This window comes from Hippopotamus amphibius, chromosome 11 (assembly GCF_030028045.1).
Source record: "Hippopotamus amphibius kiboko isolate mHipAmp2 chromosome 11, mHipAmp2.hap2, whole genome shotgun sequence".
NCBI lineage: Eukaryota > Metazoa > Chordata > Mammalia > Artiodactyla > Hippopotamidae > Hippopotamus > Hippopotamus amphibius.
In genome coordinates this window covers 34,245,516-34,267,747 of record NC_080196.1, presented here as the reverse complement: position 1 = coordinate 34,267,747, position 22,232 = coordinate 34,245,516, and the positions used below count along the sequence as shown (strand labels likewise).

General features: G+C 51.9%; 4 protein-coding genes across 9 annotated transcripts in view; 1 reads left to right on the top strand and 3 right to left on the bottom strand.

Annotated features, from left to right (window-relative positions):
• Nucleotides 1–136: 136 nt before the first annotated feature.
• Nucleotides 137–2,975, bottom strand: LRRC73 (leucine rich repeat containing 73). Its single transcript, XM_057700284.1, has 6 exons — nucleotides 2,663–2,975; nucleotides 1,886–2,046; nucleotides 1,417–1,539; nucleotides 924–1,024; nucleotides 582–804; nucleotides 137–435 (listed from the first exon to the last, which is right to left on the bottom strand). Exons 1-6 carry the CDS (start codon nucleotides 2,932–2,934, stop codon nucleotides 365–367), a joined length of 951 nt encoding a protein of 316 aa, XP_057556267.1. The 5' UTR covers nucleotides 2,935–2,975; the 3' UTR covers nucleotides 137–364.
• Nucleotides 2,976–5,084: 2,109 nt separating this feature from the next.
• On the bottom strand, nucleotides 5,085–9,450 carry YIPF3 (Yip1 domain family member 3). Its single transcript, XM_057700525.1, has 9 exons — nucleotides 9,208–9,450; nucleotides 8,370–8,567; nucleotides 8,091–8,197; nucleotides 6,774–6,819; nucleotides 6,544–6,636; nucleotides 6,256–6,387; nucleotides 5,968–6,081; nucleotides 5,646–5,769; nucleotides 5,085–5,547 (listed from the first exon to the last, which is right to left on the bottom strand). The coding sequence occupies exons 1-9, from the start codon at nucleotides 9,286–9,288 to the stop codon at nucleotides 5,399–5,401; spliced, it is 1,044 nt and encodes a 347-aa protein (XP_057556508.1). The 5' UTR covers nucleotides 9,289–9,450; the 3' UTR covers nucleotides 5,085–5,398.
• A 76-nt stretch (nucleotides 9,451–9,526) lies between these two features.
• POLR1C (RNA polymerase I and III subunit C) lies at nucleotides 9,527–21,914 on the top strand. Of its 3 annotated transcripts, none has more exons than XM_057700679.1 (9): nucleotides 9,527–9,666; nucleotides 9,793–9,864; nucleotides 12,110–12,217; nucleotides 12,556–12,688; nucleotides 14,219–14,338; nucleotides 14,424–14,576; nucleotides 14,729–14,878; nucleotides 14,995–15,111; nucleotides 20,863–21,914. In XM_057700679.1, coding segments are annotated over exons 1-9 (924 nt in total). In that variant the 5' UTR covers nucleotides 9,527–9,597; the 3' UTR covers nucleotides 20,865–21,914. The 3 variants fall into 3 exon arrangements, with proteins under 3 accessions (XP_057556662.1, XP_057556660.1, XP_057556661.1); XM_057700677.1 differs by lacking the exon at nucleotides 20,863–21,914 and adding an exon at nucleotides 15,268–15,625; XM_057700678.1 differs by lacking the exons at nucleotides 9,793–9,864; nucleotides 20,863–21,914 and adding an exon at nucleotides 15,268–15,625 and having other exon boundaries at nucleotides 9,535–9,666.
• Nucleotides 15,719–22,232, bottom strand: part of XPO5 (exportin 5) — a 54,036-nt gene continuing 47,522 nt past the window's right edge. For 3 of the 4 annotated variants that reach the window (XM_057700674.1, XM_057700675.1, XM_057700676.1), the window contains 9 exons: nucleotides 21,908–22,005; nucleotides 21,286–21,332; nucleotides 20,759–20,856; nucleotides 20,075–20,137; nucleotides 19,263–19,345; nucleotides 18,679–18,786; nucleotides 18,411–18,548; nucleotides 18,048–18,212; nucleotides 15,719–17,876 (listed from right to left, as the gene is read on the bottom strand). In XM_057700674.1, the coding sequence (XP_057556657.1) occupies nucleotides 17,739–17,876; nucleotides 18,048–18,212; nucleotides 18,411–18,548; nucleotides 18,679–18,786; nucleotides 19,263–19,345; nucleotides 20,075–20,137; nucleotides 20,759–20,856; nucleotides 21,286–21,332; nucleotides 21,908–22,005 (938 nt within the window). In that variant the 3' untranslated portion in view covers nucleotides 15,719–17,738. Of the gene's footprint in view, nucleotides 17,877–18,047; nucleotides 18,213–18,410; nucleotides 18,549–18,678; nucleotides 18,787–19,262; nucleotides 19,346–20,074; nucleotides 20,138–20,758; nucleotides 20,857–21,285; nucleotides 21,333–21,907; nucleotides 22,006–22,232 lie in introns of those variants that run through there. The other variant, XR_009048190.1, reaches the window with a different exon arrangement.

The following is a 22,232-nucleotide window of genomic DNA, read 5'->3' as shown; positions in this document are numbered from 1 at the left end:
GAGCTTGGGCTGTGGGGTGGCACTGCCCCCTAGTGATGTTTAGTGGTAGTTCCAATTCCTCCCCTACTGCCAGCCCCCAGTGACCAGAGCCACACGCCACGTTGTCGAGTTCATAAAATCTCTTCCGAGCCAGCGGGCTGCAGCCAGAGCTGCCAAAAAGTCCAGACGCATTGCCTTGGGTTCCAGTGCCCCCAAGGATTTTGTTTAGTCACAGCTTCTAGAGCCTCCCACCATGCTGCCAGGAGCTACCAGAGCCCCAGGCACACCACCCCCCACCCTCCTAAGCCCCAGGGCCTGAGCCTGATATCTGGGGCAAAGTGCTGGAGACACAAACATAATGATGTGCAGAAGCCCAAGTGGAGAGTCACATCTCCGTCTCAGCCAACAGACTGTCCCCTAGTCCTGACGTCATTAGCACCATCTGAGAGCTGGGATCTGCGGAAGGGCAGAGGGGTGTTCAGACCACCATGCATTCCTCCACTGGGGACCACAAATAGAAGTGGCCTAAGTTTCCCACACCCACTCTCCCTGGTCCCAAGCCTCTTCCAGACCTGGCTCTGATCAACCCTTGGGGCTCTTACCACTGGGGCACATCCAGGAGCTACTGCCCCTCTGGTGGGCAGCAGGCTCCCGTCCTCTCTCTCTTTCCTGGGTGTCACCAGCCCCTCCTGCCACCTCCTCCTCCTCCTCCCCCTCAGAGAGGAGGTCACAGATCTGCTGCTGCAGCTCCGGGCTAATGCTGTTCTCAGCCAACACCAGACTCCGCAAAGCTGTGGGGTAATTTTCCACCATGTCCAGCAGGGTCTGCAGTGGGGAAGAGTATGGAAAAGGATGAACACAGTTAAGGCGGCTCCTCAGTGTGTCCACATACACACTGGCTAACCTCAACCCCTGACCCATCCCCAAACATGCAGACTGCTTACCTGAGCTGACTGGTTGGTGAGCCCTGTGCCCTCCAAGTCTAGGACCTCTAAGGTGCGGCTGGAGGCCACAGCTACGGCCAGCATCCCTGCTACGTGGTCACCTGAGGAGACAGCACACATGCACACACTCACCTGCAGTCATGTGCAGGCCTGCTAACCCTTCCTCCCCACAGCCTCCCCATTGCCCTGACAACCTTAGATTCTACCCCTAGGCCAGGAAACGCTGGTAATTGGTAGGTGGCCAGGAGGGAAGCACAGTGACTGGCAAGTGAATGGGTGAAGCAAGCCAGGCCCAGGGGTGGTGATTGATGGCTGCTCTGTTCTACCTGTTGGTCATCTGGTCGTCCACACAGGTGGCTCCTCTGCTTCCATCCAGAAACCCCCTTTTTGTTTCCTTCCCCAGTGTGGTGGTTACCATGGCAACTGATGGCCCCAGGTTCTTGGATGGGGGTGAGGGGTGGTGAGAATCAAAGGGGCCTTTACTGAGCCTCACCCAGGGGGTTGTAGTCCAGATTGAGGACGCGGACCTGGGAGCTGTGGGCCACAGCAATGGCAAGGCGGCTCCAGCCCTTAGGGGTGATGCCAGGGTTGGCGCTCAGCGTCAGCTCCTTCAAGCCTGGGCAGTATCATATGGAGAAGCCAGGATGGAAAAGGTCAGGCCTGTCTCAAGCCCCTCCCCCACCCGGGGATCTCTGGGGTGTCCCTAGTGACTGAGAGCCACCCCACTCCCTCCACAGAGCTTCAGGGACATTAGCGACCCATGCCTTTCCTGCCTGCTGCAGTCTAGATCCCTGAGTCTCCCTCCTGCTCAGCACTCAATCCTTCTCCCACTTGAGAGGATTTGAAAAACATTCTCACCCACACAGTCAGAGCTCTTGTCTCTGGGCCGCGCCCCCTGCCCTCTGCACTTTGCTTTTCATCAAGGCCACAGCAGCCCATGCCTTCAGCAGGGCCCCGCTCACCAGACTTGGCCCCGTCAGGGGGAAGGAGGCCACAGATGAGGTTGATAGCTTCATCACCCAGCATGCAGTCCCCCAGGTCCAGAGCCACGAGGGCAGGGTGGAGGGCCAGGGCTGGATTCAGCAAGGCCAGCCCTGCATCTGTCAGGGGGCTCCCATGCAGGCTGGGGGTGAGGGGGTGAGACAAGAAAGCAGAGGTTACTGTAGTCATCTGTAAGGGGGAAGGGGCACCGCCTCTCTAATGGTGAGCCCTAGAGATGAGGACATTCAGTCATAGCACTTGGGAGAGGCCTTGGGAAGGAAGAAAGAAAATTCTAGATTCTTAAAGAATGCAGTTAGAAGGCGAATTCAGTTTCTTTTCTGGGGCAGGGACTGGGAACCAGATTAGAACACAGAGAATGGGTGTGTGGGTGATGTTTTGGACAGAATGTAGGGGCAGGGATCTAGTCCTCAGGGGAGTATTCCTTCTTGGATACTGAACAGCTGCCCCGGAGAAGTCAGTGCAGGCGATTAGACTGGGAGGTACACGGGCCCTGCCAGGAGGGGGTGGGTATTCTATCTCACTTGGGGTGCGGCTGGTGTTCAAAGCCTGGAGATGAGGCAGGAGCTTGGAGGGTGTTGTGGAGGCATGGGCAGAGGAATGAGGTGTGTGAATAGGGGTGAGAAGGTAGGTTGGTGCAAAGACAGGTACAAGTAGGTTTGTGGAGGAACAGGAGATGGCAGGGGGAACGCGAGGAGGGGTGCAGTGCCGGGGACCCCTTTTCGAGGGAGCGCACTCACAAGAGGGACTGGATGGAGCGGTTGGTCCGCAGCGCCTCCGCCAGCTGCTTGATGCGGCTGGGGCTGGACACGACGCCCAGGTTAAGGTTGAGCTGCGCCAGGGACGTGGCCCCGGCCAGGGCCCGGCAGATGCGGCCGAAGTCGCGGTCGCAGAGACGGCAGCCGCGCAGTGAGAGCAGGCGCACGGCGTTGTCGCGCAGGCCGCGGCAGATGTCCCGCACCTCGGCGCCTGACAGCGGCTCCCCCGAAATCTGGATGGAGCTGGGCAGCATCGTACCCACGGCTGGGCCTCCGGGGCCGGGGCCGGGGCCGGGGCCCGGGCCGCGGCCGAGGTTGGCGGGGCCGCGGGCGGGGTCGGGGCCGGGGTCGGGGCCCGGGCTGGGGTCGCGGACGCAGCGGGGGCAGAGGGGGAGGCAGAGGCGCGGGCGGCGGCGGCGGCGGGGGCGGGGGCGGGGGCGGCGGCGGCGGAGAGGAGCGCCGGGGCCCGGGCGGGAGCCGGCCGGGATTGCGGAGGCGCCGAGGTCGCCGGCGGGGCTGACACCACGCGGCGCTGGGGCCGGGGCGGACCGTGCCGTCCGTGTCTGGGCGGCGGGCCGGGGCGCGCGTTCCCGGGCCGGGCGGGCGCTGCTCCGCGCTGGTCCTCGTCCCTCGCGGTTGCGGCGGCTGCGACCCAAGAGCCTCGGTTTAGGACGCACGGGACCGGTCTCCGCTCGGAGGCCGCATCGGTTCCCTCCCTTCCTGCAGCCCAGCTCTCCCTACCGCCCCGCAGGGAGAGCCCGGGGCGGGCGGGCCGGCGGGCGGCGGGCGGCGGGCGGCGGGCGGCAGGCGGCGGCTCTGGCTCAGGCTGAGGCGCCGGAGCGGGCGGCGGGTTCCCATGGCAACGGCCGCGTCACCGCCTCTCGCCCCGCCCCCTGCCCGGCCTAGGCCACGCGGGCCCACGAGGTTTGCGCTCACTGGGCGCTCAGGAGCGGTGGGGAGTCACTTCCCCTGGGTGTGGGGCCAGACGACAGGTGGAAAGTAGCTGGCGGGGTGGAAGCCTGGGACGGGCAAGGGATGGGGAGAGGAGAATGGAGGCACGTCACGCGGAGGTGGCGTTGGAGACTTAGCGTGCAGGGTTCTTTCGCTCATTTTCTCGCCGTTCCCCGTTCCTAAGGGCCAGAGCCTCGGTGCCTTCGCCTGGATTCCGGGTACGCCCCCCCTGCTCCCACCCCCTCGCCCCCGCCGCCGCCTTGCAGTTTGGAGGTCCCTAGGGCCCTTTAATCCGCGCCGCGCCGCGCCCCGCCCTCGTGACCAAAGCCGCGGCGTCTGCGGGGATTCCAGCCGCGAGGACCCCCCCCCCAACGTGCTCCTCGCCAAGATGGCGACCTCGCGGCGGCGGCCCCCGAGTTGCCAGGCACAGAGGCACCCCGAAGGGTCTTTGGAGCAGGTGAGCCGCAGGTAGATGCAAGGTGCTGGTGCCGTTCCTTTACCAGGTGATTAGGGCACTGCTGATGCTCTGACGTTCTCAGTACCCGAGACTGGAGTAGCCAAAATGCCACTCCAGCAGCAAAAGGGGATGCCAGGATGAGCAGCCTGGAGTGGTTGTGAGGCCGTGGAAAGTGCGCTGGAGCTTTCAGGAAGGGCACAGTGCACAATACAGGCATTGCCCTCAGAACTTTGTCCACTTGTGATAGTGTAGGGGCCTCATATCACATAGGGTCACATAGGACAAATGAAGGGCACATCTTTCATAGTCCCTTTATTAGAAGGGAAAAATGTTGACCCAGATTTACTAGGGTAGTGAATTTTTAAAAAATGAATATAAACATAGTGAAGGTAAGTCAAAGATTCTGTTCCCTCCATTAACCACCTGAATTAACTCCTTCAGTGGAACAGATTAAATGGGTACTGGGGGTGGATGGTGCTGTGCTTGGGGTGGTTATTGCTTTTAAGAGTAAGCAGCACTCTTGAAGGACTGAGAGAACTGAAGAAAGCATCCTCTGGCCCCAGTATAAACAGGGCAAAGCCAAGTTTGGCTTCAAATGTGAGCTCCCACAGAAAAATTAGCATAAGGGCCTCATGATGACATGGTGTTGAGTCTGTAAGTTTTTGTCCAATTGTCACTGCTCCACAGGCACCCCAAGAGTGAGGCTTAGCCCAGACTTACGATGGGTGCACTGTTCCATCAGACTTACAGTTCTTGAGTTTGAGGCCTCCCTGATGCTGCATGGATCTTGTGCCCCCTTGCCCTGGGGGCAGCCTCCATATTCAGTCTGCTTTCAGTGTAGTCTGGGCTGTCCCACTTTCATTATGTTCGGACAGGGGTATAATGAAGGGAGCATGTGACATTACTGCTACTCACAGAACCGGAAAGTGTACAGGAAGCCAGGTGGCAAGGAGGACCACTGGAATGGGTAGCTGCAGTTCCAGGCTTCAATCAATATTTTAATTACCAAGTCTATATTTAGCAAGACAATGTGGGAGAGAGAAAGAGGAAAGAAGGGGTAGGTGGTAAGAGGACCTCTGAGGAGCTGACCCACTTTCTACACTGGCTGCAGAGCCCTGCAGTCCTGGTCAGGAGTTCCTGGCCTTGTGCCCTTCAGAAGCCCGCCAGGCATCAAGGAGGTGCTTAAGTGGCTATAGCTCTGTGGCAGCTGCAGACCCCATCAAAGAGACACAGGTCATCAGTACTGTCCTTTAATCTTCCTCTGCTTCGCAGCTGGGGGAAAGGGGGTCGGCCAGGGATTTCAGGTGGGGTCAGTGTGACTGTAGGGTCATCGCGACAGCCTTGGCTGTGGCATTGAGCACGGTGGTGGGAAGCCTAGCAGCAGGGAGCGCAGCGGGGATGTCTCTGGGGACCCTCTGCATGGGCGGGATGTTGGGGCCCTCCAGCGTGTCCAGGATCCCTGAAAGAAGGAAGATGGAAAGTGAGTGAGGGTTGGTGGGGCCCTGCCCTCGGCAGCTGTCCTCCCCCTCCCCCATACCCAGGCCCTCTGTCACTTACCCTCTACCACCTTGTGGTAGGCAAAATGCAGATAGAGCAGGAAAAGCATGTGCAGGGTAGCCAGGGTGCCACAGAGGAGCAGCCGTTGTGTGGGGCCCACAGTCCGTGACACCAACACTGCCACCTAGGGCAACAGGAATACAGCTCAGAGGGCCTGCTCCAAGTGAGTGGTGTGGAGAAGCCACTCTTACCCAGAGCAGGACCATCTTTGGGCTCTTCCCTCCCATTCAGAACCCTTTGTGGGATTGGGTCTGAGCTCTGGGCTGTTTTCCCAACTCCCTGGGAGGATAGCCCACCCCTGGAAACCTTCTGCCCAGCTTACCATGCGCAAGGTGGACAACCCACCCACCAGCAGCCAGAAGAGGTAGAAGAGGGCATGGAGGTGGATGTTATAGGTGATAAACAGGACAATGCAGTGCCCAAAGAGGCCGTAGCCCTAGGAAGAAGGAAGGTGGAGAGGAAAATCACTCAGGCTGGGCTGGCCTCTGGACCTTCATGGGGACCCTGGGAAGTAATGGTCCACTGGCCAGGGCGCCCCAGGATAGATGCAGACCAAAGCCTGGTTGCTCTTTTAAGACCACCCTTGCCCACCACGTGCTGGACTCCTTACCAGCAACGCCAGCATCTGGAGCATGGTGATCTGGGCGTTACACAGGTAGGCGAGGAAGTAAATGAAGGACGAGACGCCCAGCCAGTACCCGAAGCAGGTGCCAATGGCTGTACCCATTAGGGTGCCCTCCCGCTGTGGGGTGAAGGCTCTAATTAGTCCTGGGAGGCCTCTGGTCTCAGCCTCACCCAGGGCCTTCCTTAGAGGCTACTTCTAATTCAATCCACTGTCTCCTTGGGCAGCTTTCAACTCATTTCAGCCACCCTCCCCCCAGTCCCGTGTCCCGCTTACAATAATGGTGTCAGACGTCTTCATTCCATGGAGGAGGATGGCCACCAGCGTGAAGACAAGCATGAGAGGTCCATAGAGCTCACCTGCGATTTTCTGTCAACATACCAATTCACTCAGGCTGGAGGGTACAATGGCTCTTCTGTTTATGCCTTCCCAGGCTTTGGCTGGTGGTGCCACCCTCTGCCCTAGTGCCTCCCCCGGCTCTTCCAGACATGCCACCCCCTATTCACCTGGGGGAAGCTGACCATCTTGATAGGGATCATGGATTCCAGGAGCCTGGGAGGGGAGAGGAGACATGAGAGCAGAGACAGCACTAGGCTGTGAGGTTCTGGAAAGCCTGAATCTTAGTCACCTCACTAACTGAAGAGAACATGCTGGATGGTAAAGGGAGAAGAGAGTAGTACAGACAGACAAGGAATTGAGGAAATCACTTTCTTGCCCCTGAAAATACTTCCAGAAAGAACACCCTCTGATGCTGTGCTGATGCAGCAGCAACATGGAGAATTTAGAGAGCCCCGCTGGGCCTTGGGAGAGGGCTTGGCCACTTATTTATGTGACCTGCTCCCCTTTAAAAGAAATGCAAACCTTAGCAGAGAATGCCCCAAATTCAAGGCTGTGATTGTAAAGCCCTGGGAAAGGTTTAGAAGGAAAGCTGTTACCTGAGGGAACCAGTGTGCCTCCTGCCTCTTCCTGCTTACCATTCCTACAGGCACCACTGAGCGTTTTCTTGAAAAATATATTTGAAGTGGTATGAAAATTCCAGGAAAAGGAATAAAAGTGCCCACTTCTTAAGTAACTAGCTCCTAATAATACCTTGGATCTTGACTGGATTTTACTTCCTCTGAGAAAGTTGCCTTATCCAACCCTCCAGCCAACCCTGGGTCAGGTGTCCCTCCTGCATGTCCCTTCATGGCCAATGAGTGCTCGAGGGCTGCACTCCAGGGTAAGGCTCCCATCTATCTTCACCACAGAATCAGACACAGCCACTATAGTGCCTGCTGCAGAGCAAAAGCTTAGTAAATACTTGCTGAGTGGTACTGGGTATTTGATAAGCACTGGCTGAATTAAAGGATAAACAAAGAACCAAACCAAGATTAAATCCAGTTCTTGAAAAGCCATTCAACAACTATGTACTGATATTCCAGTTCAGAGACTGTTCTGGTGCTGGGAATAAAAAGGTAAACAAAACAGAGCCTGCGTCTGAGGAGATCTCTGGGGAGACGGACCCAGGAATAACAAAGTACAGCACTGCTAAAGTATCATCTGTTAGAGGAAAGCACAGAGCCCTACTGGAGCACCAGGAAAGGACAAACTGGGAATGGGGAGCAAAGGAAGTGACATCTGAGCTAAGCTTTGAGGGAAGATGAGTAGTTTCCTAGACGGAAAAGAGGAAGGCAATGTGTTATGGACATGCCCTGTTCCATGACTAAGAGGTATGATGTGGTTGGGTCATGAAGAGGGGAGTCTAGGGGTCTGGTGTCTGGTTGTAGTTTAGATGAAGGACTAGGTGTTAGGAGGGCAGCTTCTGTCACGAGGAGGATCCTCACCTGCTTCGCACCTGGGCAGGCTCCACATCAAAGTAGGGTCTCAGGATGTCGATGTTGGCATACAAGCTGAAGGCCCTGGAGGCTTGTCTCTTCCCTGCCTGCCACATCTGAAGCAAGGAAGACGGGTGGGGTGGGAGGCTATTGTGAGACTCTTGGCTCTATTGCTTATTTTCTGTTGGATTTCTACATGGTTCTAACTGAACTTCACCAACACCAACTCCAGAACCAGGGGCCTCCTAGGTATACGTTTTCACCTGTCAGGGAGTCCGTCTTGCTTACCTGATCAGCCACCTGCCGGCTTAGCTGTCCCTTAAAGCCCTTCATGCCCAGGAACTCCCCATCCTCTTCTTCAGCAGCAGCTGCATCAGCATCCACTTCCTCCTCACGCAGGCGCTGATGCAGCTCACCCATGTCCTCGAAGCTGGAGCCTGAGGTGTCATCCATGTTCTCCATGTCAATCACAGCTGAGCCCCCGCCCTGTGAAGACGACAGATCCTAGAGTGCAGGACCTCACTGTTCCATCCGTTAAGTCCTTCTCTGTTCACCACTGAGTTTGGGGCTCTGTTCTCCCACTGCTGGGGATATGGCTTGGAATTACCATAGATCATGCCCCTCTCTTCCCCTCGTTTGCTCTCTGGAACCCTTGGTTGTTTGGCTCTCTTTTCTGGCCTGGGAACCCTATTCCCTGTCTTCCATACACATCTTTCTCCTACCTTCCCTACCAAAGCCCCAAAGGGCTGCAGAGTACCTATTTCCTTTGTCTTTCCCAACCCCCAAACAAGGCTGTGCGCACACAGTGTCGTTCTGGCCAGTGAATCCCGCCCACCCCCAATCCCCCTCCCGCCCCCCGCCATACCCGACCCGGACCGACCTTCTAACTTGTGCGGAAAGCAAGAGCAAGCGGGCCCAGAGACCCGAGGCCCCCTGCCCGGAGTACCAGTCTGGACCTTTTAGGTCAGCACTAGTCCCACTGCCCTTCGTGTACACGAAGGCCCAAAGAAGAGAAAAAGGGTTGCAAGTGGAGCAGACTTCCAGGCTCCGAGGGAGCATCCCCATGACACTTCAGGACGGCTGGCGGCCCTGGTGCTGCTGGCAGCCGGAGCCATGGGGCCATTACCTGGATGTTTTCTTCGAACCCTCCCCATTCCGGGCCAGCCGCGTTGCGGGAGCCGCCGGCCGGCGCCGCCGGAGTCGCCATGTCCCTCGAGGGCTCCCGTCGCTAAAACCCGCGCTAGTCCCGCGCAGAGGAGGAGTGGGAGAGACGGGGGCCTGAGATAAGGACTGGTTCAGGGACACGAAAGAAAGATGAGATGGGCCGGAACGCAAAAAAGAGAAAGCCGGATGTTTGGCCCAAACTGACTTCCGGTAGCTGAGGACGTGGACGGAGGCGGGGCAGAGTCTCGCGATATTTAAGATTCCAGGCGGTGGTGCGTCTCCTCGGAGACAGAGGAGGGCGACTAGAACATAATCACCAGTTAGGTACCCTGGTCACGTGGAGGAGTTGAAGATGGCGGCTGCCCAGGCTGTGGAGGAAATGCGGAGCCGCGTGGTTCTAGGGGAGTTCGGGATTCGCAATGTAAGCCTTGTGGCTTTGCGCTCGGGAGGAGAAATGAGAGCGGAACAGGGATGAGTTGGGGTCAGAGTGGGGACGGGCTTGGCCTCGCTGCCGCTTCGCGGACAGGCTCGTCTTTCTTTGCTGTAGGTTCATACCACCGACTTTCCCGGTAACTATTCGGGCTACGATGATGCTTGGGACCAGGACCGCTTCGAGAAGGTGGGTGGACCTGGAGGTGTCCGGAGAGGGTATGGGGATCGGACTTTGTGATCTGAGCAGCCTGTGCCTCGGTAGCTGTCCTTGTGATGCCGGACAGGCTAAATTAAAGGTCCAGGTTCTTGTTCTACCCGCCCAAGAGGATTTGGACAGGGAACACACAAAAAGTCACACACAGACTCTGAGGCGTAGAGAGAAAGAAAGAAGCAATTTATTAAGGGGCAGAAGCGAAAGTACGCACTCAGAAGAATGCGGGCGTCCTCGCGAGTGAGGAGCACACCCGAGGGGCTTTCTGAGCACCCCACCCCCTTTTATTTCATTTTAATTCCTCGAATGGGTACATGTTTCTTTGATTAGGGGCGGAATATTCATTGTTGGGAGAATGAGGTGGGATCTTCATTGCACCTGGTTACATCAGTTTCTCTTGCACGTTCGTCTCCTAAAGCCACCGCACTTTTTTTTTTTTTTTTTTTTTTTTTGGCACACGGGCTTAGTTGCTCCGCGGCATGTGGGATCTTCCTGGAGCAGGGATCCTCTGCATTGGCAGGCAGATTCCCAACCACTGCGCCACCTAGGAAGCCCCACCACCGCGCTTTTAAAAGCCATTTTCCCTTACTAGTCAAGCGCCAGGTGCGGAAGGTTGTATAGCAGTCAGCTGCAGCCTGTGCGTTTTTATTGCGCATGCTCGGCCAAGCTCTGTGGGTTTTCTCGTCAGGGTTCCCTATTCAGATGTCACAAAGCTTAATCTAGGTGTAATTTATGTTCTTGTTGCTGATGCCATTCCTACATGCTTCGTAATCTCATTAAGTGCAAAAGAAGGAGAAGAGGTGGCTTTGCCTTTTGCCTAACGTCTGTGTATGAGGAGGCTGTCCTTGGGTTCGTCCCTGTCTTTCCTGCCGCACTTGGGGTTCGCTCCGTATATTGAGCAATGTGCTAGGTACTCGGTGTACACGATTTCTTCGCTGTTCTGTGAACAAGATGTTCAGTTTTGTTGAAGAGCGTGCATAAACAAATGAGTCCAGTGTAATGTGGTAAAGGCGGTTGAAAGCAAAAAAGGATGACAGGGATGGGGTGGGGTATCCCGCACAGGCACTTAATTCAGAATGAGAAGAGGGGAGAGAGGTATGGAAGATTTCTTGAAGGAGATGACATCTAAGTTCAGCCTTGAATGATGAGCAGAAGCTGAGAACAGTGGAGGGTGAGGAGTGTCCAAGCAGTTCATTGTTGCTAGAATATAAAGTGGGTCAGCGTGAGTGGTCGGCAAGACTGAAGTGCATTTTAGGCACTGTAGGTGATAGGGAGCTTTTGAAGAGCTCTTAAGCAAGTATGATCACATCTGCAAGCTTCATGGTTGGGAGAGAATGGATTTGAGGATCATCATATGGGGTGTGCAGATTTGTGACAGAATTGCACAGGAAAGCTGAGGCTGAAGGCAGAAACTAAGATTGTGATCATGGAAATAGAGCACAGGGGAGACAGAAGGTAAATTTGGTAGTTGCTTGGATGTGGGCTGTGAGGGGGGGTGTAAAATTACTTAGCTTGTTGGTGAACTGCTTTGATGGATGGTGGTGTCATTTAGTGATGAGAAATGGGTCTGGGGATGGGCAGTGTTGATGCATTGTTTCCTGTGGGTGGAGAAGGCTAGCAGGCTAGTAGGATATATAAATATATGAGATAAGAAGTGAGATACAATTTGGAGAGTTGTTTGTAGATAGTTGCTAAAACCATGAGTGCGGATGAGGTCACCCGGGAGAGAGAGAAAAACTTGGGAAATAGTAACATTTATATAGTAGGTGCGAGATTGTGAATTTAGGATTGATCAGAGAAGGAAGAGAACAGAAGATTGGTGCTCAGAAATCAAGGCAGTAGAGTGTGGAAATGGGATTCTCTCAACAATGTCAGATGCAGCAGAGGTGTCTAGTAAGATAAGCATTGAGAAATATCAACTGGACTGAGCCATATAGGAGTCTGTTCTTTAGTAAAATAGCCTCTGTGGATGGCCCGGCTGGAATCCACATTGCAGACGGTTTTATTTATTTATTTATTTTTCTTTTGCAGACAGTTTTAAATGAATGGAAAATAAAAATGAAGACTTTTCCAGAAACTAATAAAGGATTGGGGGAGAAAGGAACATCTAATGAGGGATATTTGGGCAAACGGAGGTTCTTGAGGGGACTATCTGGGGGCGGGGAGGTATATTGACTATACAGAGAGCAGGCCTCATTTAGTGTTTTTCCTGTCCCTTTAGAATTTCCGTGTGGATGTGGTACACATGGATGAAAACTCATTGGAGTTTGACATGGTGGGAATCGACGCAGCCATCGCCAATGCTTTTCGACGCATTCTATTAGCTGAGGTATTGGTGGGCACGGTGGCAGAGGTGGAGTTGTGTGGGGAAACCTCACTTGTAGAATTGTCTCAAGGGGTATTTTTCCTGCAGTTTTGCTGAGCATTCCTCCTGCTCATTCTTTGTAAACTTTTCATCAAGCATTCTTCTAGGAAGAAGTCTCTATCTCCCTATGTCAGAAGGCAGGGAGTAGATGGGGCGTCTACAGGGTCTTTGTAGATGAGTGCCTCTTTTCTTTTTTTTTTTAAATTTTATTTATTTATTTATTATTTTTTGGGGGGTACGCCAAGTTCAATCATCTGTTTTTATACACATATCCCTGTATTGGTGCCTCTTTTCTTGGGCAGGTGCCAACCATGGCTGTGGAGAAGGTCCTGGTGTACAACAACACTTCCATTGTCCAGGATGAGATCCTTGCTCACCGCTTGGGACTCATCCCCATTCGTGCTGATCCCCGTCTTTTTGAATATCGGAACCAAGGTGAGGGTTTGAGAAAATTAAATTTTGGGGAAAGAGGGGTAGCTCTCTGAAGTGGATTCTAGAATTAGACTGCCTGTGTTTGAATCCTTGATTGATGACTGTATGACCTTGGCCCATTACCAATCTTTTGGTACATCAGTGCTGTTGTCTGTGAGAACACTTGCCCTAGCCTTACTAGGTTTGCCAAGAGGATGAGAGAAATGTATTGGGTTGGCCAAAAGTTCCTTCAGCTTTTAAGTAAAAATAAAAGACATTTTTCATTTTCACCAAGAACTTTATTGAACAAGATATTCACCGTTTTGTTCCACTACCTTCTGCCATTTTTCAGGCAACTTCATAATTCCATCTCCCCAAAACTTTTTATCTTTTTGAGCAAAGAACTGCTCCAGGTGCCTTTTACAGTCTTCCAGGGAGTTGAAGTTTTTTTCCATTAAGAGAATTTTGTAAAGACTGAAATAAATGGAAATCCGAAGGTGCAATGTCTGATGGATACAGCAGATGAATCAGAACTTCCCAGCCAAGCTGTAACAGTTTTTGCCTGGTCATCAAAGAAACATGATCTTGCGTTATCCTGATGGAAGATTATGCGTTTTCTGTTGACTAATTCCGGACACTTTTTGTCGAGTGCTGCTGTCCGTTCGTTTAATTGGGAGCAGTATTTACTGGAATTAATCGTTTGGTTTTCCGGAAAGAGCTTATAACACAAGACTCCCTTCCAGTCCCACCATATATACAACGTCACCTTCTTTGGTTGAAGACTGGCCTTTGGTGTGGTTGGTGGTGGTTCATTTTATTTGCCCCACTATGTCTTCCATTCCACATTATTGTATCCACTTTTTATCCCCCGTCACAATTTGTTTCAAAAACAGAACATTTTCCTTATGTTTAAGTAGAGAATCGCATGCAGAAATAACAGCCAAGAAGGTTTTTTTCACTTAAATTATGTGGAACCCAAACATCAAAGTGATTAACATAACCAAGCTGGTACAAATGATTTTCTGTGCTTGATTTGGATATTTCGATTATGTCAGCTGAGGTATAACGTTGATTTTTCTCAGTTAATGTCTCAATTTGATCGCTTTCAACTTCAACTAGTCTGCCCGACCGTGGAGCATCATCTAGAGAAATCTCCAGCACAAAACTTCGCAAACCACTTTTGACACATTTGATCAGTCACAGCACCTTCTCCATATGCTGCATAAATCTTTTTGTGCATTGCAGTTGCATTTTTACCTTTCTTGAAATAATAAAGCATAATATGCCAAAAATGTTGCTTTTTTCCTTCCATCTTCAGTATTAAAATGGCTACAGCAAAATGCACCACTTTTGATAGGGTTTTTTTTTTAATGCACAATACGATCTAACAAAATTGTTTCAAATGAAATTAAAGACAACTAAGCGCTACGAGAGATCTTATGGAAAAAACTAAATGAACCCTTTGGCCAACCCAATACGTAAGGCACTCGGTGTAGTGCCTGGCACTGATGTCCACTAGCTCTTTAACAGCCCCCACCCCCTCCCTTTGTGCAGGAGATGAAGAAGGCACAGAGATAGATACCCTGCAATTTCGGCTGCAAGTCAGGTGCACTCGGAATCCCCATGCTGCTAAAGATTCCTCTGACCCCAACGAGCTCTATGTCAACCACAAAGGTGAGTACCGGTGGGGTGAGGAAGAGGGCCCCCCGTTGGTGGGTGCTAATTTTAGGGGTCGGGTCTGATATGCTTCCTCCTACAGTGTACACCAGGCACATGACATGGGTCCCCCTGGGGAACCAGGCTGATGTCTTCCCGGAGGGCACGATCCGACCGGTACATGATGATATCCTCATTGCTCAGCTGCGGCCTGGCCAGGAGATTGACCTGCTCATGCACTGTGTCAAGGGCATTGGTGAGACCCTTTGATTACACTGGGGTGAGGTACGACTAAGGGATTCAGCCGAGATGCCCCCAACAGGCAGAAAGCCAATGGGCCTTTGCTGAAAGTAGCTTAGGGAATGTGAAGGGTCTCCCTCCAGGCTCTGAGTTCCCTCTTCCCTCCAGGCAAAGATCATGCCAAGTTTTCACCTGTGGCAACAGCCAGTTATAGGCTTCTGCCAGACATCACCCTGCTTGAGCCCGTGGAAGGGGACGCAGCTGAGGAGCTGAGCCGGTGCTTCTCACCTGGTGTTATCGAGGTGCAGGAAATCCAAGGTATGGGATTTAGGATGCTGTTTAGGTCAGGACCTAAAGTGTATTTTCTTTGAAGGTAGCAAAGAGGGATAAAAGTTCTGGGCTCATGCATTTATAATATGGTTTGTTTTCGTTAGGTAAAAAGGTGGCCAGAGTTGCCAATCCCCGGCTAGATACCTTTAGCAGGGAGGTCTTCCGGAATGAGAAGCTAAAGAAGGTGGTACGGCTTGCTCGTGTTCGGAACCATTATATCTGTGAGTTTCAAGTTGCGGGGGGAGGGGGCGGGTGGTGAGAGGTGGGGGTTCTTTGGTGCTGCAGCTTCCTTGCAGAGTTCAGATGTGGAGTCTAGCGATACCATATAAGGAGCTTTTGTAAGCCCTCCTGGGCTAAAGTGTCTCTCTGGTCCCCAGTCTCTGTTGAGTCAACAGGAGTGTTGCCACCAGATGTGCTGGTGAGTGAAGCCATCAAGGTGCTGATGGGAAAGTGCCGGCGGTTCTTGGACGAACTGGATGCAGTTCAGATGGATTGAGGCTGCGCTGGACTTGGGATGGCTGGGATTGGATGCTCCTGAGGCAACCTGAAGATTTAGGTTCTGACCTGTCCCCACAGGACTGGCGTAGAGAGCCCAGTGACACTAGGGGTCCTGAGTTTTCTGGGGACAATTCCAGCTTTATTTCCAGTCAATACATTTTGTTAAATGTGCCACAAAATGTGACTTCTTTGCCTTTGTAAAAGGCCTTAATGTAAATAAATTCACAGCCAGAGAAAGATCCTTTTGTTGCAGACCACTTCAGTTTTCGTCCAAAAATATGGGGCCTCACCTCAGAAGAGATTTGGCATCATTTAGCAGTTAGGTAGGAACATTGGGCTCAGACATCACTGCAGGTCAGGGCCAAGTCCCTCTTAAGCTTCATGAGAAATGCCAAATGAGGTGATTTCTGGGGGCACAGCCTGAGCACAGAAAAATACTATGTGCTGCTTAACCTATTTCCTGGATACCAGAAGTTCCTGAGAGAAAACACTGGTGCTCTGTGGCAGTCATGTCACATTACTCTCACGAGCCCCACAAGGAGGAACAGCAGTTCCCCTTGGAAAGCCCCTCTGGGTTAGGTCCATGGCCACCAGTGACAACACTGAGAGGATGTAAGGGCTGCCTAGTCTACATGTCAGGAATAGAAAGCTCGTTCTGGCTGGCATGCTATTTCAGAGAGCTTGACAGAGCAGGCCCACCAGTCACAGTTCTTCCTGTCCAGCTCCCTTAGCAAGATGCTCATGTGGAACAGTGACCCTGGAGTATGTCACCGGTTTGAAAAACAGATGGGGCCCTTTCTGTATGAAACTGAGATTTTTACTGACATGCAGATGTGCTTTAGAGTTAATGTTTCTACAAAAATGTTCTATAAACAATAGAAAACTTCTAGCATGAAGTCACAGGATGTTAAAAATATTACAACACAATAAATACAACTATACCCTCCACAGCCCCACTGCAGAGAAGAGTAGGCAACTAACAAGTTTGGAGGGATACATGCTGAGATGGCCTTCACAGTGGACAAGAAGCCCAAAGCACCACCCAGGAAGAGGGGACGGACCAAGTCTGTGCTGTAGAAAGCGCTAAATGGGACTCCAAGTCGTCTCCCCAGCTTCACCTCTCCCTGACCCGCCCCTGCCTGGGGGCCACACCAGCTAAAAGCTGCAGCTTCAGCCCATGCTGCTCCACCGGTCCTCACCGAAACCCTGGTCAGTGGACTGGAGAGATCCCAGGCCTCTGGGGAGCACATGGACACACTCTCTAAATGGGTTCCACATGGATTAACTAGAGTCCCACATCTGTGTCCCCTCTGCTTATAGGGCCATCCAGTGATGTCTAGAACAGACGGGAGACTCACAATACAGGTTGCGACAGGAAGGCGTATTCCTTCTTTTGGAAATGGCCCATGAGGGAAGTGACCAGGGCCCTGAAAGACCATGAGATTTTTGAAGGCACCTGGACTGAGCTAGTCCTAGGAGAGGAGACCGGCCAGTGGCTTTGCTAGCTGCTGTCACAGATGTAGCCTAGTTGGTCTGGATTATCCTTAAATGCCAACGGCATCACGTGACATTAGATAGGGTACTGTGGCTCTTGTGCCTGAGTGGACTCTGGGAGCTGGGGAAACCACAATGAGGGGTCATTCATGGAGGGACAAAATGTGTGAGCTCTAAGGGATGTTAGCGCTACAGACCCTGGCCCAGCCCTGGTCCCTGAAGGTACTAACATTTGATACTGTGCCCAGAGCTTAGCAGTGGCTCAAACCATGGATCCCATCAGGTGACCAGATTCTTGCTCAAAACCAAGTGGGAACTGGCCAGATTCAGCTCAGCACCCAGCACCTGACCCAGATACGCCCCTGGGGGATGGGGGAGGTCCCTGTCAGCCCAGCAGCAAGGGAGCTCAGTGGAACTTTCAATGATCCAGGAGAAACTAGTAGTAGTAGTTCAGGGCTGAGCCCTTGCCGCAAGCCTGGCTAGTTGCAGCATCGGGTATAGCGCCCCTAGTTACCACTCTGCACAGGTGTATGGCTGCCTGGGGGCGGGAGGGCCTGGGGGGAAGGGCCGCTCTGCTCTAGCTTTTCTCTCTTGGAAAAGGCAAAACTCCAAGTAGGATGGGAGTTACCTGGGAAATCTAGACAGAATGGTATAAGCCCTAACTCCCTTTCTTGATACTTTAGCATAATGACTTCTGGCCCTGCACAGGGCCCACTCTCTCCAGCTCCAGACCTGGATCTCTCCAGGCTGACAACGGTGAAAAGTGAGGTGGCAGTGGAGAGGGGCCTAGAGATTAGCTACAAAGGGGAAGAAGAGATGACAATAAAGGTCGAGGAAGGATGCCCAAAAGCTTGATTCAGGGTTCAAAGATGGTGGCCAGGCCGCCCTCCTCATTGTCCAGCACCTCTGTGTCCAGCATTGGCTTTGTTTTTTTGAAAAGTGAGGGAAGATTCTTAATGTGAACTTCTTTTCGGAACTGCTCGCCCAAGGGTTTCTGTGGAAGACAAATGAGAAAGAACTAATGCTAGGTCTTGAGTAGTGGGTTGTCTTACAGATCATCTTACCATAATAGTCATGGCTACAGCTGGTTTCTGGTTTGCCTGTACACATGGTCTAAGAAGACCACAAAGGTGGTTGGGAGCACTAAGGAAGGTGCGTGACCTACCCCAATGCACCCAGCAATGAGGCGTTTGAATTGGTCCTTCCGACGCTTGTCAGCCACTTTCTGCAGAGAGGGGTTCAAAAGCTTGCAGTCAAACTGGTCCAGCGAATCCTTCTGAATTTCAGGGATCTGCTCCATCACAGCTCTTATCTCCAGGTACCTGGGACGCTGAGAAATAGGGATAAACCCACTCAATGGCGTAGGCTTGGGTCCCATCACCTTCCCAATTCCCCGCCACACCCACGTCTCAGGGGCAGCACTAGCAATCTGGCAGCTGCCTACATTTACGATTAAGGCCCAAGCGACTGGGAGCAGGCTGTGAGGGATAAGCCGCAGCCATCCTGCCCCCAGGCTTTCTCCACTCACCAGCGCCTCATATATCTGGAAGGCCAGGTGGACCAGGGAAGCCATGCAGCCGTCGTGCTGCCCATGTGTCTGTAAGCCCTTCAGCACGCTGGTGAACAGCCACGTGACAGCATCTGCGAGCAGTGTCCCTGACAGCACCTGGGGAGACAGCTGTGCTTAGGGCCAAAGGGGGACTCTCTGAAGGCCCCAGCACCCCATTCCTTCCAACTTCAGTCATCATGACCCAACCGTTTCTTAAGGGGCAAGGAGAAAGGGTGAGTAAGCATACTTGTTTGAGGAGAGGCCAGCAGAGCTGAGTGGTCGTCCTCTGGCAGGACAGAGTATCCTTCCAGGCCAGGGAATTGAAGGCTGTAATTAATAGCGCTGTACAAACATCCTAAGGAAAAGGATGGAGGATTACAATGGGAAAATAAGCACACTTTCTGTATTCTTGTGCATCAGGAGCTACAGTTTTAATAGGTAAGCAGGAAAATGATAAAAGCAGCTACTAAAGAGATAGGGGTTCATTTCCTCTATGTCTATCAGGCCATCAAGAAAAGATAAACCAACCAATACAGAAAAGAAAACTGATGTACAGGAAGGAGATGGAGCTCAGGCCTGAGAGAGGCTGAACATCAGGGACTGGCAGCAGTGTGCTTGTGTGTTTTTCTTCACCTTTGCCCATGCCAGCATGGGAACACCAAGGCCTTGTGCCTTTCCCACTGTTTTCTGGGGGCTTTAGGTACCAGAAACTTTAACTCATATAAAGAAGTATTACCAAAAAACCCTCCTGATGGCATCAGAAAGTGAGAGAAGTGAAGCGAGCTCTCCCCAGCTGGGCAAGGAGAAAATCTCACCTTCCCCTCCACCCACCTCATGCTTCATTAGACATTTTCCCAGGTCTGTAAGCTCTGCCATGGCTGAGGGGGTTACCTCTGTGGCCATCATCTCTTCATCTGTAAGTAGAGAGCAGAATGTTAAGCTCCATCCTTTCAGAATAGAGACCATCTTTTCTGACAGAAGCCCACAGAGTGAAGGAGACGTGAGTATCTTGGGCTGACTGGTGGTTATAGGTACTGGGACAGCCCCCCAGCCTCATGAAGGTAGACGCCCCTGCCCATGGCAGATCTAGAGATACATCTAGCTGTTCATCTGCAAATCAAGGGATTTTTCTGGACAGTTACTTAAAAAGCTGAAATATTTCATTGTTGAACAAGTATTTGAGGAAACACTTCAACAGACACTAACTTAGCTACTGAGAATATAATAAGAATAGGACAAAGTCCCTTCCCTGTTGGGAGTCAGGGAGTGATCAGTGCTGGGAAGAAAGAGCAGAGGAAGAATCTAGAGGCTGCTGTTGCCATTTTTGATAAGCTAGTCATAGAAGACCTCTCAGAGGTGACACCTGAGGAGAGACCTGAATAAAAATGAGGGGATGGGCCAGGTACACTGTTGGGAGAACAATCATTCCAGGTAGAGGAATTACTGAGTGCAGAGGCTCTGAGGTGGGACTGTGCAGGGGAATAGAGGAAGGGGGCCAGCATGGATGGAAGCTAGATGTACAAAGTCTCCTCCACACCAGACTGCTAGGCACACAGCTTCTATGGGAACTGACCTGGTTACAGAAGTAACAATATTTAGGCGCTGAAGGGCTGACCTCCAAGAGTTGCAACAGGCTCACTTACCATCTCCATCTGCAGGGGGAGCAGTACCGTGGTCAGCACCTTTCTTTGCGACACAGCACACCGCTAAAGCAAGAAAGCAGGGTTACTGGGCTTATCACCACCAGATGACAGCCATCTCAGGCCAGTGGATCCCAAACTACCTCTGGGCAAGTGAGGGCAGGGGGAGGTGGGATACCGTCCAGGCACAAAGTCAGCTTCACCAATAGAAATAGAGGCATTTGACCAGAATGCGTTCTGGTCCCTCTTTAAGTTCAATCAACTGGAGGGAAAATACAGAATTATCTGAGAGTAAATGACCAGGAGAGGATGCCTGATATGTATACTTGGTCTACTCTGAATTGCAAACAAATGAACTGACCAAAAAATAAAAAAGAAATATAACTACCTTCATATCTAAGAATTAAAAATTTTTCCTATTTCGACAAAGCTAGTAAGTTATTCCTACCAATAATTCAAATTCCTCCTGCTATTTTAGACCATTTCCTCATATTCTGGCCTTAGTATGAACAACTATAGTTCATTCACAATTCATAAAGTGTCCTTAAGCTGACTTAAAGATTACCTAGTTTCTACTTAATTATTTTTCATCAATCTGTCAGTGTTGCTGCAAACATGGTAGGTGAGTGACCAGTTGTCTTTCCAGAAAAAGTCTTGTCTTCTGCCCCTGGTTCCCATGCCACTTACTGATCAGGTCCATGACTTCTCGGGTTAACATCCTCACCAGTTGTTCCTCCAGCATCTCTTGAGACTCTGGGTTTTCATCTGTCGTTTCATCTTCTCCACTGCAGAAAACCAAGTGCCATGGGAATGCAAAAGCAGCAGTGACCCTAGCCAGACGCTCTGCCCCACTTCCTTCTCCTGACTTCCTCTGGTCTACATTCCACTCAAACGTCAGGAATGGGCAGCAGTGATCCACTGAGGGGCACTGTTACTTGTGACTATACCATTGGCTCGAGGGGACTGGATCAAAATCCTAAGTGGGTAAGAATGTCTCAGCATTCACCTAAGGCAGCTGAAGGTACCCCGAGAAGGCTTCAGCTGTCTGCCTAATGGTCACAGAAAAGCCATCTACCATCTAGGCTGAGAATGACTGTAACCCACTACTGTTCTAGCCCTGGGATGGCAGAGTCCTTCCTCCCCCATGTCTATCTCCTCCCACCCCAAACCTGGCTGCCAGCTCATCTGTCAAGCAAGAAGAGATATTCCCTTACCACAACAGGCTCCTCTGGTTGATGACTTGCCATTTTTGGGAAAGCCTCTGGGAAGCAAAGAAGAAGTAAGTGCTACACTGGGGAGAAGGTTGGAAAAGATAATATCTAAGGGCCACTTTATGGTTAGAATTAGCTGAGGATGAGTCCAGGTAACAATGACAGAAACTTGGGATACCCCACAAGGTTTTTTAAAAAACCACATAAGGTTTCTGTAACCTCTCTCACACCAACGACAAGGGCAGCATATCAAACACTTCTTTACTTGGAAAGGATCAACGACATTTTAGAATTCCTGAGTCTCTCTGGACACACCTATTCTCTGCCCAGCTGGTGCCCCTGCTTAATCTCAGAGTCAGGGAAACAGACCCAGGAAAAGCACTCCTCTGATCACCTCTCCTCAGTTAACAGGAGGACAGGAACAGAATCTGAGTCTGCAGGCAACAGAACCAGTTTAGTTCTTGGGGGAGCTGCTCCATCCAGGGCAGCAAGGATGGGACGACTGTGCAGCCATCCTGGCAGGTCTAGGAGACGATGCTTTCAGGAGCTCTTGACTTGTGAGACTCATGAGAGGCCACCCACTCTAAGAGACCTCTTTGTTACCCTTTCTTGACCAATCTCTTACCATGTGGAGGTAGGTGAAAAGGGGTCCAAGGATGGGAGACACCAGGGCTTCATAGTGCTCCGGGGGACAGAAGAGCACCAGAGGCTTCACAAAGACCCATGCCACAGCAGGTTAAGAAGCTTTAGCACACAAGCACACACCCCTGTCATTCTAAAGCACCACTCCCCTGCCAGGCTGGAACTGTAATAAACTCTCCTATATTATAACTTCAGGGAAGAAGTATATTCCCAAAAACAAATGAACAAAAACAAAGAGTCTGAATGACAATGCAGCATGAGAGTGCTTCTTCAAACAGAAGCACCTGACAAAGTACAGAAAAGGGATG